Source organism: Rissa tridactyla, chromosome 14 (genome assembly GCF_028500815.1).
Source record: "Rissa tridactyla isolate bRisTri1 chromosome 14, bRisTri1.patW.cur.20221130, whole genome shotgun sequence".
Taxonomy (NCBI): domain Eukaryota; kingdom Metazoa; phylum Chordata; class Aves; order Charadriiformes; family Laridae; genus Rissa; species Rissa tridactyla.
The window spans coordinates 7,613,369-7,628,832 of record NC_071479.1 but is presented as its reverse complement, the minus strand read 5'-3'; the positions used below and the strand labels follow the sequence as shown (position 1 = coordinate 7,628,832).

General features: G+C 47.0%; 1 protein-coding gene across 1 annotated transcript in view; it reads left to right on the top strand.

The window, feature by feature from the left end:
• COL27A1 (collagen type XXVII alpha 1 chain) overlaps positions 1 to 15,464 on the top strand; it is a 161,223-nt gene that overhangs the window by 16,318 nt on the left and 129,441 nt on the right. The window contains exon 4 of the mRNA XM_054221069.1: positions 9,956 to 10,009. Coding sequence (XP_054077044.1) covers positions 9,956 to 10,009 — 54 coding nt within the window. The remainder of the gene's footprint in view (positions 1 to 9,955; positions 10,010 to 15,464) is intronic.

The window sequence follows — 15,464 nt, the reverse complement described above, 5'->3', positions numbered from 1 at the left end:
TTGAAATAGCAGCCAAGTGCTATTACATTTCTGATGATTGCAACTTTAGCGCATGTCTCGGTGGAAACTTGAGTGCCCTGTGATGGTGGATGCCCCTTAAAAGTTTGTGATTAAAGTTGCTGCTTAATGTTAGATTAAGAAAAGAGAAGAAAAAAAAAAAAATAAATCCCACCTTCCTTCTTACAAGTTGCTGGTTAAAATGTTGATGGCCAGACTGGGGCTCTGTTCCACACCCCTGGTTTTACTCAGGGCCAAGACGGCAGAACTGCCAGTCACCTTCCAAAGGGGCCTCAAAACCATGCCACAAATTAACTATTTCTTAACGCCGGTTATTGATTTGGTTTGTACCTGAAATTCACATTTCTAGAGAAATGCTCTGTTTCAACAAATGCAAGTACAGAGATTGCTTCAGGATTTCTGTTTCTTTAAACAAACCCTCCTCTATTTTTATGGTATAAGTTAATATTATTTTTTTTTATTTCTCACAGACCGCACTTAAAACGTGCAAAGAGTTTCCTTTATAAATTTAACTACTGCATTCCATACACAATAACCACTCTCAGGGTGTATATCTTGGCCACCATAAAAGTATACACACTTTTTGTAATTCTAAAAGCAGTCAGGCCACACTAATTATCTGCTAGCTGCTATTTTTTTTTTCTTCTCCAAATGCAAGAATGCAAACAGAATCTTTTAACTGGCCAACTTTAGGAGGATTTGGTGTTCCAACGCAAACCCTTTGCTATATTGTGTATATGAGAGAGGGGTTATACATGTAAAAGAAGTTTCTCCCAGACAGAATCTTTGGTTGCCAAGTTCCCGCCTAAAGCAAATTTTTACAGCTGACTCCTTAAAATAGTGAAAGAAAGGTTTACAATGGAAATATTGAGACTTGCTGAAGGAACACAATCAACAGCACTTGTGTCTGCAGATGTGCTGCTCGTTGTTGCAAGTAACACCTAAAGTGAAGTGGTGGTGTTTCGCCAAACCTCCAATGGGGGATTACCTTCAATGTTTGCATTTCCTGCCTGTCCCCTTTCAAAGCAGGGTGGTGATTTCTCTCCATGTCATTTGGGTGGGCGGTCTCTGTGAGCTGCGTTCTGTTCGGAGGTTCCCCCCTCTGGGAGAGGTGAAGATGCTGCCGCAGGCAGGGGGATGCAGGGCAGCCCCGCGCTCCTGCCTCACCTCGCAGGCACACATACCTGTTGTTGTCTTTGTACCTGGAGATGTTTTGCTAAATCCCTGAGTAGACAGAATGAGCTTCAGCGATTTTAATCTTTGGGCAGTCTTCTTGTGTTTCATGGAGAGTCATTTCAGCCAGATTTCCGAGAGGAGAAATTCAGCAATTGTGAACTTCTCTTCAAAAACTACTTACCTGTATGGGGTAAATCTGAGTGAGCTGCTCTGAGCCCAGTGAAATCCTGACCTTTTCCACCTTCTTGCCCTGCAAGCGCCATGAAGGGGGACCACGTTCCAAGCCCCCGCTTCCCCCTGCAATGTAAAGAGCTTATTATTGAACTGGAGTGGAAAATCCCTCTCAGCTTGTGAATCATAGCAAAGAAACAGATTCATGCTGTGGAGGGCTGAGAGAAGAGATGGCAGGATTTTTCCGTCCTGTCTGAGAACAACTGGAGTCCTGAATCAAGGGAAAGGAGAACATTTTGAGGCTCTGTCTGGCCTTATCCTCTTTGACTGCTGGAAACAAAGCCAGCACTTTGGGAGGGAGAGGTTATGGCTCGGCTGGAGCTGGCTGCTGTGTGGTGCTCGATAGCTCCTGTGACTCACGGGGAGATCTCTGTACCATACTTCCTTGGATGGCTCTGACATGGGAAGAGAAAAAGGAGAAAAGACTGGAATGGGGATGACATGTTGAGAAATTAATGTAGCACTTCTATGGCCAGCCGAGCGTGTTTGAGAACAAGTGCTGATAAATGCTTCGTGCTTGAGTAATTACCTGGCGCCGTCCTCGTGTTGTCGGGCAGCCGTTTCTGATGAGCTCAGTGCAGCCCTTCCTGCTCTGCTGCGTGATATCGCAGCCCGGCTTTCCCTGCACAGGGCAGGTTATGGGCTGGGAATGTCATACACGGAGTCTGGCCCACGGGTGGAAGGATAAGATGAGTACTGCGTGCAGCTCTGGAGTCCTCAGCACAAGAAGGACATGGACCTGTTGGAATGCATCCAGCAGAGGGACACAGAGATGATCCGAGGGCTGGAGCACCTCTGCTGTGAGGACAGGCTGAGAGAGTTGGTGTTGTTCAGCCTGGAGAAGAGAAGGCTCTGGGGAGACCTTATAGCAGCCTTCCAGTCCCTAAAGGGGGCCTACAGGAAAGATGGGGAGGGACTCTGGATCAGGGAGTGTAATGATAGGACAAGGGGTAATGGTTTCAAACTGAAAGAGGGGAGATTCAAATTGGATATTAGGAAGAAATTCTTTACTGTGAGGGTGGTGAGGCAGTGGAACAGGTTGTCCAGGGCGTTTGTTGAATGCTCCATGCCTGGAAGCGTTCAAGGCCAGGCTGGATGAGGCTTTGAGCAACCTCGTCTAGTGGGAGGTGTCCCTGCCCGTGGCAGGGGGGTTGGAAATAGATGATCCTTAGGGTCCCTTCCAACCCGAACCATTCTGTGATTAATTAGTTTTCCCAGTTGTGTCACCTGATACAAGGTCTCTTCAAGAAGACTGTCACTCTGGGCAGAGAATCATATATGGGAAACCACCTTCTACCTTTTCAGCAAGGATTGGGGCCACCATAGCAATGATGTATGGGCAGAAGCAGGCTGGCAGCCAGTAGCACCCTGCCTGGCCCGTTTGCCACTTAAAGAGAAGAGCCTGTCTTTCACCTTGATCATCCCCAAATCAGGGTGGGATTGACAGCCAGGCTGCGAGGCAGTGATGACTCAGGCACTGTGGTCTCTGCAGTTCTGGCTTTGGAATGCTACCAAAATAATTGCGGTATCATCTTAGCTGTGCAGAAGGGCCCCATCCCCACACTTGAGGTAGGTGTCTGCCTGAGTAGAGGCGTGCAAGCAAGGGGCTGGAAGGATCGGATCTGTTCACCTAGCAATAGAAGGCAGCACCCTCTGTGGATTAATCTGCCCTGAAAGACCACCATGGTGCTGCGCAACAGGAAACAGAGACGCTACGTCCCACACGCAACTCATGGCAGAGCATTAATTCTTCAGGAATGTTGGGTTTGCTGGGCGGCTAGGGGAGGGAGGATAATACGTTCTTAAAAAAGAAAAAATTCTTGGGAACCATTAATAACCACAAGCATTTGGGATCTCTGCTCTGAATTTCTTTCGGAAGCGGGGGGAAGAGCTAAGAGAACACCCAAACATCATGCTAAGTCAGTAACGCAGCCCTGACTCAGCAGCTGGCGAAGGTCGCTCTGAATCATCCCCGCGCCGCCGCAGCACCTCTGCCCAGCCTTGCTCCACATCTCCCCTCCCCGCACCCGGCCAAGCGGGACGGCGCTCAGCTTCCAGAGCAGCCTGACCCCAGCACATGCCTGCAAGTAGCTTGGACATCCACAAAAGAAAAAAAAAATATGAAAAATAGTATCTTTTTGCCAGTGTGCCAAGGCCTTGCAAGGCTGGGATGCTGTAGGTGTTTTGAATCCTTTGGTGGATGGGGTTGGGGTATCATTTGCTTGTCTATACAAGCAGGAAGTTTGACGGGGAGATTTAGGGAGCTGCAGCCCTCGCCCCGGCCCATCGGCACTGCCTGCTGCCGTGTGCACGCTCTGTGTTAGGTGGTAACACTGCAGCAAGCCCATTGCCCTGGCACCTAGCTGGGTTGTAGACAGTGTACCCCAAGTTGGACCTTTCCCCAGCTATATAATAAGGCTGTAATTCCAGAGTTTTTTGGCCCCTGCAAGCAAAAAGCCTCATATTGACTCTTAAAAGCCCCATATTGACTGTTTCAACTAGCACTTGAGGGTTATTTTCAGAGCAAGAAGACCATACCTGGTGCTGAACGTGCAGAGGAACAGGCTGAGTTCACTAAGGGGAAGCACTGAGTAACGCAAGAGGAGTGGGGAGGGAGGGAGGGAACATGTTTTGAACAACTCCCTGAGTATCCGAGTGGGAAAAGTCCCTGGGCAGATGTGCCAGCAGCCTCCCGTCCCGTGGGCCGGCACGGTGCGTGGCCAGGAGCCCCACGTTCGAACCCTGGTGGCAGTGGCCCAGGCAGAGGTGTGGCGTTACCCTGGCAGGCAGCCCACTCTCCAAGGCAGATGTGTTTCTGAGCGCGGCCCCGGTCTAGACTGCTCCAGCTGCCATCTTCCGCACGAGCAGTTTGTCTTGGAGCCCGGCTCCTTTCATAAAGAAGCAATCCTTGCCAATTCAATCAGCGGGTAGGGGAGAGAGAGGCGATTGGGAACGCTGATAAAATATGAAGTGCCTATTTCCAGTCTTCCTTGTACCAGAAAAGGTTACTCAAGCTGACAGCCTATGACAAATTAAGGGAAACACAATGTGTTTGAATGTCTCTTCATGAATGAGTCATATTAATAAAAAAATTAAAAAAAAAAAAAGGAGATCACACGCTTTGTATAATACATGGGAAAAGTTTTAGCCTCACTCACACAGTTGGATCATAATTTTTTTGCTAATTTAACCAGAGCTGTCCCCCAAGGGAAGTCTTGTTGCAGACAAATGACTAAGCATCAGAGTGTGCTCTTTGTGTCAAACAAAGTTTATTTTGAGGAGCAGTAGTTGAAATTGTGATTGAGATAAATGGTGCTGCAAAGGATGTAGGGATGTATTGTATAAACATATACAGGTATTTTTATAAATTTTTTAAAAAAGAAAATGAGGGACAGAGTATGGGATCCCTCTATTTCTTCACGCCCCTTCAGACTTTCTTCCAAGGGCTGAGATTGCTCGAGAGCCTGAGAGACTGTTCCTGAATTGTCTCTATAGAAAAGCTGCTTTCATCAAGCTGGAATACTAATATTTTGTTATGTATTGTGCTGACACTCTATTAGGAATCCAGTTGTGGACAAGGACTTTTCTGTGATAGGTGTTGTACAGACCCAGAATAAACATCTGTGTCTATTGCGGAAATCATATTACAAGGCTGGCTTTCCACCAACATCTCAGTTCCTGCCAGAATTACGAGGGCTTTTTCTTCTTAGACTGGTTGAAACCCAGCTGTGTCCAAATTTAATATGATAAGCCTGCCTTGGAGAAGAAAGTAACCAAAGTGCTGGATTTTTCTTCCCCCCATCATTCCAGATTTGTTTTAGGCAGTACTTCAAGCCAGGTTTTAGTTTAGGTCTTCTCTCCCTCTCTGCACAGTGCCTGGCAAGGACGGTAAGGCGAGGATGGGTTGGCATGTCTTTTGAAGATGAGGTCTTCTCTTCTTCTGTTCTCCTGAGCAGGGGATTTTTCATTCTGGTGCTGCCGCCGTAGCTGCTCGGTCCCTCCGTGCTGGTGCTTTCCAGCCGTACGAGGCTAAACGGTGGGTTTGCAGCAGTGGCCTCACGTATGAAATATGCCTCGTCTTCCTCTGGAAAGCAAACAAGACAGGTTCTCTATCTGCAGGATAACGTCACTGCTCAGAACTTGATGCCAATGTGGGAAGAAGCTTTTGATGCATTTTCTGAACTCCCTTTTAAGTTGGCTTTTACCACATGCATTAGCATCTGAGAAAGGAGAATGTCCTCTCTTCTGGCTTCAGTCCTTCCAGTGTTTTGCACAGTGCAGGATGCCCAGCTCTGAAACCCTTCCAGGGATAAAGGAGAACTGTGCTACTAATGCTGTGCAAGGGGACAGAAGAGGGGAGGCAGAAATACATCGGAGAGACCCTAAAATATAGATGTTTATCAGTGTGCATTGGAATATGAGCTGAATTGTGTCCTGGGTAATAGCCAGCTCTTTGCTACTCAGCTGAGTACTTGCCCCTGGGGAAACGATTACAGGAATACTTTGCTATCTGAGCAAGTTGATTCGGTAGTGGTTCAAAAGGAAGCGAGTCGTTTCCCAAATCCTCAGCACCAATTCCTGTACCGATTACGCTTTCCTTGAAGCCTTCTCGGAACTTGTTCAGCCTTGCTCAGGTTTTGAGATCTGAAGGCACGTAGCTCCCGGTGGCATTGCCGCGGGCAGAGGATGCAGTGTGAGGAGGGTCACGATGTGGGAGAGGCAGAGGTATAAACTGGCTGATCTCAGCAGCAAGAGGAAATGGTGAGATTTCTCTTGTCCTCAGGGTCCAATGTATTTCCCCTTCAGACAACTTAGTTTAATTTTCCATTTGCAATTTGAAGCTCAAAAAGCTAAGGAAAAAAAAAGTCCCTTTTGCTCTAGAAAGTTTCCCAGCAGCAGCTTAGAATAAATCCTGTAATCATTTGGTGGGATCAGTCATCGTTGCTAATGCTACCGTGGGAAACTGAGAAGGGTTAAACTTTTATGTATCTGCCATTAGCTGCTTCACAGCACTGTTCAGGCTGGTTAACAATTCAGCTGTTTGGCTGGAGAAGAGAGAGTATCTGCTTCTGCCATGTTCCTCCTTGATCTCTGATTTTGCTTTGTGTGATAACAGGGTGTGTGTTCTCTGCCATCAGTTTGCAGAAAGGAGTAGGCGGGAAGCCAGAGAGACAAGACCCACAGTGGTAGGAACGGTAGCTTGCTGCGGGAGGCTGTCAGCTTTCCCTATCTCATGGGGCGTCCCGGCGATGGGAGGGCAGGAGCGGAGCAGCGATATCTTCCTCCAGCTGCCAGGAAAAGGAAACCTGCCTGCCTCTCAGAGCACCTCGCACTGCTCACTGTGGACTTCCTGGGGATGCTCTAAAGGGTACAATGGAAATGTCCACACAGGCTCTGTGTGATCAATTTAACTCTTCCCTGCGCTAGGGGTGAGATGTCTCTGGTGAGTGTAGGGACTGTGTGGGCATTACCTCCAGGCGGACTCCAGCAGCTCGCTGTGTGGTGGCTCCTTGATAGGTGCCTCTTATTGTCCACGTCTCGGAGACTTACGTGTTAAGTGGGATTGCATCCATCTGTAAGTAGCTGGGCCCTGATCCAGTCTTATTCTTCTCTGGCTGCCTCTGCGGATGTGCATTTTTCTTCGTGCGTATTTCAGTGTCGCTGTCCCCAGGCAAAGCCAGTTGTCTGGCATGGGCCTCTTGTTCGAGAGTTTGAGCTGGATGATGCAGAGGCATATGTACAGGGCAGAGAAGTGAGTTCCCGGCAAGGCGCAGTACGTGTCCCATCCAATCCAACTACCAAGGAACTGTGTGAGAAGCTAGAAGGTGGTCTTGCAGTGTATTATGTCTCACAGTGACCTGTGTTCGTCCAGCTACCCCCGTCCCCTTCCACCTTGACTTGCTTCTAATTTATACGTAGTCACACTCTTGCTTTATGCAGTTACCACAGTGCATATTTTAGCCACTCATCCCACAGTCACCTTATTCCTCTTACTCCTCAGGAAAGGTAAAAAAGGCTGAAGGAAAGGCAAATTAAACCAAAGCAAAGTAATAGGGATTCCTGAATTAGGTACTGCTCTTTCTGTGCTGTTCCAGCTAAATGCCTTTCCCTTAACTCCATATTCTCACTTCAGTGCAGATATTAACTCTCTCCTTATTTTTATGTTAGTTTCAGTTTATTCTGAACAGCCCACGTTTTTGGAGAACGTTTTTACTGAAGTGGCCAAGTACAATTGCAGCTGCTGTTAGCAGGAAGGTGGAAAAGGTCACCTCAATGCTGGTACGCATGGAACGCAGCTCTCAGACAGTTGCATCTTCTCTTTTACTTCTCCTTCTAGGGGTAAATGGGAATGGGTTTTGATGGAGACGAGGTTAAAACTTGAATTAATCTTTGGTAAACTCTATTAACTGTCGCTGGATCAGTTGCACTGGATTAATGTTTTGATAGTTATCTTCCCAACTAAAAGGGCAAGGGGACTTTTTTAATAAAAGCTTGGATTCTGGAGCACAATTATACATGAGGCTTAAAAAAACCCCTACAATCATGTGTCTATTTGCACAGCTGTATAATTGCATTATGCACGGGGCCCTGAGCCGGCACAATGGCAGGTTAAAATGCTGTGTGTATAGCTAAAATGAGGGTCAGCTGTATCAATGAGGGTTGTTAATACAAGGACCAGTAATACTGTGTTAGCCAGCAATAAGCAACTTGCAAAGAGGTCAGATGAAGCATCCCAGGCTATAGAGACTGGAAATCTCCAGGACAGGCAGCAGCGTTGGATAGTAGCAGTGAGTGATACGGTGGTACAAGTCCCTCCCTGTGTGTTGAAGTGTGGAGCGTTAGTTATTCTATGCTGTGTAGGCTCTTAGACTTTTTAAGTGTTCCTTTTCTTGTCTTCTTTACTACAGATAGAAATAACTACAGGAAAAAAAGAAAAGGTTATGATTCATTTGGTGTCCTGACAAATTAGTAGCACAGAGAGACCTACCCTGGACTTTGGTTACTCCAGTCCCTGACTTTTTGCTACCGTACCAAGTTTGGCTGGATGTCTTTTTTAAAACATCTCTTTTATGCTAATTAATTTGCTGCTTACGTATAGGAGGGTTGGTAATATTAGGGGAACGTTTATTCATCGGTTACCTATATGGTTCAGCCAGGTTTTCTCTGTTGAAAATCTTAAAACTGGGTGTGAGATTTAGCGTAGGGATCTCAACGCTTGTTTTTGTTGCTAAATCACGCACTTGATGACTCCTGCATTAGAGATCATGAACTTTTTCCTCTTCTTTGGAGCCAGTAACACACGGCAGAGCCTGAGCAGTCCTGCCTGGCAATCCTTCAGCGGCAACAGGGTCAGCCCTGCAGCAGGCTCCGCTCGAGTCGATGGCACATGTCAGCTCCCAGAGGTGACCCAGTGGGAAGGGAGTGGGGCCGTGCTGGGGCCCGTGTGTGGCCGCGGGGCTGGTGCTGTCCCTGCTCCATGCCATGCACCCACATTCCCCACGGGGCTCCTGGGACCTGCTCTCCTGACTGCCACGCGTCGGAGAGCTCCGGCTGCCTTCCAAACATCCTTCGGTCTGCTGCTCTGGATCGCTCTCTCCGCTGGATGCAATGAAAACTCGTCTTTTGTAACAAGCTACTAGAATATAAATCCTCTGGGAGATGCTTTAATTAACAGTTATTCTTGCTTGACATGTTTGGCTTGGGGGAAAAGAAGTTTTGAGGAGTTATTAGGAGCTGCAAATGGCTCTCCAGAAATCTGAATTCTCCAGACCATTGAAAAAATGAATAAATAAATGAATAAATTCAAAGGAGTTCAAACCTCATTGGTTAAGTATTTTTCCCTAACCTGTTTCAGATCAGTGCACAGCTGGGCGCCTGATATCTCCACTTTGTTCTCACCCTTTTCCAAGAACCCCCGCTATTCTGACATGTATGAGTTGACCTCTCCTACATTACAGAGCCGTATTTAAGAATTTCCAACGCTGACACCAATTTTATTACATTTTATAGCATGCTGCTTTAAAATATGAAGTGCTGGGATGCGATTATGTTGCAACTCATGTAGGAACCTACAACACCAAGAACTATACATCCTCAGCTGGTATATATTACAACACGCAATGTTCCTCCCTTGGCAAGGTGCTAACACGTTACTTCTGTTGCGTGCTAGCACGTAGCAGGAAACTCCAAAGCTGAGAGACGGTTGTGTTACCCCTGTGTTAAAGCACAGGTCCAGGAAACTGGAAGCGTGAAACACAGCTGTGATCACGGGAATGCGGTCCACAGCAGAAAGATGTGAACGCTCTGTCTCTACTCTATGGAAATATACGCTACAGCAGATGTTACTGTGCATGGCTTTTATCTCTTTATGGTAATAGCATAAGTTGAAGGGAAATTCTGGCCATGGTGTTATAACTGGTCCTTCCTCCCAGTTCTTCTCCAAATGATTGTGTTATGGGTCTCCCTGAAATACTTCAGGAGCACCATCCTGTTATAGAACCATCATTAACACTTACTTTTATTTTTCTAGGGTCCACCAGGTCTGCCGGGCTTACCAGGACCACCTGGCAAGAGAGGTTCCCGAGTAAGTGGTTTTAAAATTTCTCTCCATTTCTACTTGCGTTTGCTTATCCTACTGTTCCAAGGGCTCTTGTATGTTCCTATGGCTGAGTCATGATTGCTTCAAGCCCCGCTGTTGAGGTCTGGCCTTCCTGCTTTTTCTCATTCCCTGTTAAAGGTTTTCAGGAGGCCACACCGGTGACTCGCAGCCTCCCTGAGCTAAGGATTGGCATCAGGAAAGACTGGGGATGAATGTTCCCAAGCGTCTGTCAGAAGAATGAGCTCTCTGTGTCTCATTCTGTTTCCAGTATCCATTCCTTCTTGCAAACTCCAGTGCTGAATATTAGCTTTGGTGGCTTTTTGTTCTGTCCTTTGCTCTCCCCAGCTTCCCAAATTGCTTCCTTTGAGGTCCGTCACTGTCACTATGCCTTCACTAGTGGGCCATGGTCTAGGACCAAGGACTCAACACACAAGGATGAGCTTTTGTGTTCCCCAGACCTGCTCTCTGACTCCTTTTCAGGATCTAGAGCAAAATGTCTGAGCTGTTCTACAAAATCTATTGCAAAATCATGAATTTCTTCCTCCCTGCATTAAATTCTGATGCGGATCTTTGAACAGAGTGCTACGCTGAGGAAACATCTGGTGCCGAGTGCTGCAGCTAGCTGTGAGAAAAGCTTTCTGCCTTGGCCTAGCTGCAGTAGTCTCCCAAAGCTGGGCAATATGCCTGACCTGGATACAGTTAACTGTTGGCATCGTTTTCATGGTAGCAAGGTGCTGTCCCACAAGGTATGGTCATGGAGCCCATTTCCTGAGCACTGAACTGATGTGGGTTGGGAATCAAAAGATGCAAGTGTCTGAGGCTGGAAGGAGGGAATATTTGGATCCGTGATCCAGGCAGCATCCTGGCCTGGCAGCAGAGGGAGATTTCCTCACACATACTTGGCTAAAACTCAACCCCACGTAATGTCTTTAAAGAACAAGCAAGAGGCTAAGAGCTAGAGGGCTGCGTGTTCCCTGAGGACACTTGTTACAGTCCTGTGAGATCTTGCAGTAACCAGTAAAGATAAACGCAGCTTCTTTCTACAGCAGTAAAAACCAAAAGGTCTGCAGGACCCCCTGCAGCCTTGGCCTGGATGTTAACAGACCTGAATACTGATTTCTGCTGTAAGTGTAAGGCATTAGATAGCACCTGGGTCATGTGTTTTTTGGACAGGACAATCTGTTCCACATTAGATACGTTCTTTAGTGAACCATCGGCACGACTGGTTGACCAGCCCTGATGTCTTCTGTTTACAAACACCTGAGCAGCAACCACATCAGCAAATTGCCCGGAGTTTGCAGTTCTTAGCAAGTCCCCGTTAAGGCTGAAAGTTTGTTCTCACCCCAGCACGTTACTCAGGAGAGGTGTTTGCTGTTACTTCTTGCAATCCTGTGGTGTGCAAACTAGACTCCATGTCTGGAGACCCCAGCTCCATCCCCTGCCTTCTGTGGGGATGACCAAATTTCAGCTCTACATCCAAATTCCACTACCTACCAAAACTTGAGTTTTTCTGAAGAAAAAAGCGTTGTGGAAGCCGTGTCATAATTTTCTGTGTTATTCCCCATCTGTGACGTGCTCCAACCTTATATTTAAGATGATCCTCTGAAACACAATGAGTAACAGAAGATTTCTGAGTTGAGTCTCTGCCAGAGGTGCTGAGAATCATCCCAGGAAAGAGTTCCCAGTTAGGAAGTACTCAGCACAGCTGAGCCTGGCTTGGCTCAGACCTCCGCAAAGAGGCTGTGCTAATTTTGTGAGGGGGCAAAAGGGTTACTCTGTAAATGTCTGGCCTGGAGCACTGGAGACAGAACTGCTCTGTGCATAAGTTGTTTTGACTTCCCAACGTGTTTCTTCTAGTATTTTTTTTTTTTCTTGGTGGCTCTTTGGGGTTTAAGGATTTCATTGCGAGAAGAAGAGCTGCCAGAAACTAAGACAGTCTTTGTGGAATTCTTGCGTCTTTGGCTTTTGTTGTGCATGAGCCACTTAAAAATAAATGTGCAACGCCGCAGGGGTTATGTCCTACCTCTGCCTAACCTGATCCTCAAAGCAGCCGCACGGTTCTCGCCCCAGCCCAGCCCACGGGTAGCCCATGAGGTGTCCCAGGAACCTCCAGCCTAAGGCTGGAGCTCCTGAGAGGAGGTGAATATTGCATGCGACTTTGCAGTGCTCAATGCCAGGGGAAAGGAAGGATTTTTTTCTTGTCACCAATGCAGTTTATGGCCTAAAGCATGAGACACAATTGCCCGTCTTGTAGCTTGCATAATTTCTACATGATTAATGCTCATACAATTACTTGGCTCATTTGAAAATCTAGTCACAGCATTTGACTCATGACCTTCTGTAGCTGTGAAGTCCATAAAGTGGCTGTCTTGCTGATACAGCACAGTATTTCCACTCCTTTGAATTCCATATTGTCTCTGTTTTATTTCCCTTTCTCCCCCCATGTTGCTCCGGGAAAACGAAAGCTCTGATTGGCTTTGGCTTTGAGAGTGAGATTGTGGCCAGTGACAGTTTGTAAGAAAATCTGCCTGATCCCGTGATTCTGTCTCCTTGTTTCCAGCGGATAAGTATCGTTGGACTCGCCTGTAGGGTCCGAATGTTGCTCTTCCATGTAAGCAATGCCACCTGGTTTGCAATGACAAATGCCAGTCTTTGTAAAAGCATGAAAGAGGTTGTGTTCAGGGCACATCTCGGCATTCAAGTGCAACCCAAGGCCGGGTAGCTAAATGGATAGTGGCAGCCTTCTTGAAAATGACAATTTCTCAATTTTTTTAAAAGCCAGTTCCCATTTTAGGTGCATGGAATTAATTTTATACTCTATCACTCACTATCAGGGACCCATTGAGGCAGATTCAGAGAATACCTATGCTCTACTCTCTGCAGCTACCAAGGCAGAGATATATAACAAATGAAAGCTGGGTGTTTCTTCTTCTGGTGATTCCTAAGGGACTCCAAGGAAAAGGAGTAAAAATGTTGCAGTTCTGATGACTGGAAGTGATTGCTAATAATACTTTCTCAGGAGCTCTGCAGACCCAGGTAGGTGTTGCTGTATTGGTCATGTGCGCTTTCCAGGAAGGTTTTCTCTCTGTCCATATCCAGCTAGGATTGGTTTCAGCTTTTATGTCTCCATTAAATTTGCGGCATAAGCAAGGTATGTGTCCGCACTGCTTCCCCTCAAATGTGCCGCATTGGCGGGTGTCTACGTAAGATCTGAGGTGCCTCTTGAAGGGAAAGGCGGTTTTAGCAACGAAGGGTTTCCCCAGGTTTCGGTGATGGGAAGGCACTTTGCCAGGCAGGTAATGGGACAGCTTTTCCCCAGCAACCCACCCAGAGCAAGCGATGTGTGTTGCGCTTTGTTTCTGCAGATGACCTTTGCATTTCGTCAAACATCAGGGTTTAGCGGGGAGGCAGCGGCCGGGGCTGGGTGTTGCTAGCAGAGCGGTGCTAACAACCTCTACAAGGAACTGTCAACAAAGGGCTCCCGCTGGAGCAATAACTTCTGCACCATTGTAGCTTGTTCCTGCCTCACCCAGGATGCGACAAGCTTCATTCCCAGCCTGTCGGCATGAGGGGCTTTTGCCAGCGCAGCTATGTTGATCACAAATTGTGACTCCTCGTAGTATAGTTAGATCAGCAAACTACCCACCGTTTAATCAGGTCTGCAGAAAATCACTGTGAACCATGACACTTGGTCTTAAATGCTGCTTCCAGAGGAGTGCTATGTAAACCCTAGTTATCTGTCCCCCTCCTACGTGCAGGACGCAGCAAGCCAACACATGATAGACAGGAGTCCTGTTGTTGGCTTCATTCCCAGGACAGCAAGAAAAGAGCTACGGTCAAACTTTCCAAAACACTTAAATTGATTTAGGAAGCCAGATCCCACTGGAAGTCGATCTCCCTCTCTAACAGGTGAGCAAACTCAGGTACAAGGGGAGTGTTTTACCCGTGTCCACACAACAGGTCAGAGGAAGAATGGGGAATAAAAATCCTGGGATGTTGCAATTGCTCTTGTTTCGTTTAACCTCTCTGAAAAAGGCAGGATAAATGCAAATGGATGGGTGAAGAAAATATATATGCACTCACTGGTGCTTTGGGATGTTCTTGCCATCCTCCTGTGAACCTTAGCAGCTTGAAAGATTGCAGTGTCCCGGTGTAACATGTCCCTGTTGCATTTGGTCAGTGGTTGCAAAAAATCTCCCTTTCCTTCAAAATGCAGGGCTTCCCTCCTAAAACAAGCAAGAACTTAGTCAGCTGTAGAGGTTCCCCGGTATCCTCATTCCGTTAGGAAGATTTTCCAATTTCTGAAAAGAAGTGTTTAAAGAAACAGTTTGTTTGGCTTCACTTCAAATATTTAGCTCATTTTTCAGCAAGCCAGAGGTCAGAGTGGGATCTGTAGGTCAGGAGCAGAAAAAGTTGCTTTACACAGTGAAACCCCACGACATCATGAGTTTTGAATGAGTGGTCATTCCCCTGACTGAAGCTTTCTAGCAGTTAGCAGGAGTTCGGAGGACTTTTTTCTCCTCCTTGTGAATGCTGGAGGGATGGGGGGGAGCTGTGCACAGTTACACTTTTGTTAATTTTTGCAGGCCGTGAACCATTACGCATAAAAGCGCTTCTGTGAGCGGGGTCCCATCTCCAGGCATGTCACCGAGATGAACTGGGTGGCACAGTGTAGTTCTCAAGTAGCATCGCTCACGTAAAAGACATTCCAGGGGGATTACAATCCCCGTCACCTTTGGGAAACCCCCCTTCTCTTGGAGAACACACTCAGGGATTGTTCTGGTCTCTGTGCCCCTGCGTCTTGGGCTGCTGCTGCCCCATGGTCAAATTTTCCACGGAATCTCTGGTGCAAGGCTGGAAGATTTCGGATGCAAGTTTGCTTGTCGCTAGATTGGATTGTTTCAGCAGTTATGAGGGAGGCAAAGCGCGTGGGTCAACGGGCATGCATGCAAATAGTAGTACGTGCTGCAGGATTTTCTTATTCAGCATCGTCCCATCCTGTGTGTAGAAAAGAGGAGGAAAACTAATGGATTGATGATAAATGTATTTAGGAGAATCCCAATTTCTGTATATGAGTGGGGAAATCGAATTAAATCCAGGATAGCAGGAGTAAAATATAGCAATTGATTGTAGAACTACAAAGCAATTAACTCTCCGTTTGCTTCTCCATGAAAAGAGGGCTGTTTCTGGGAGTACTGGTTGGAGATGGGTGATTCTGCTGGGCGCAGTAAGGGAGGAGGAATGAACATTGGGCTGGATTTAATCAAACAAGGGTGGGTCCCTTGGGGGCATGATGACTGTTATTGGGGCTTGCAGATTGGTGCGTGAATTAATTTGTCAGGCCTGCCGGTTCGGATTTTGTGTTACTAACAGCTCCTGAGGTGGATGCTGTCCTGTACCTTTTGTTACTCAGCCCAACTAACTGTACCACACCGCATCT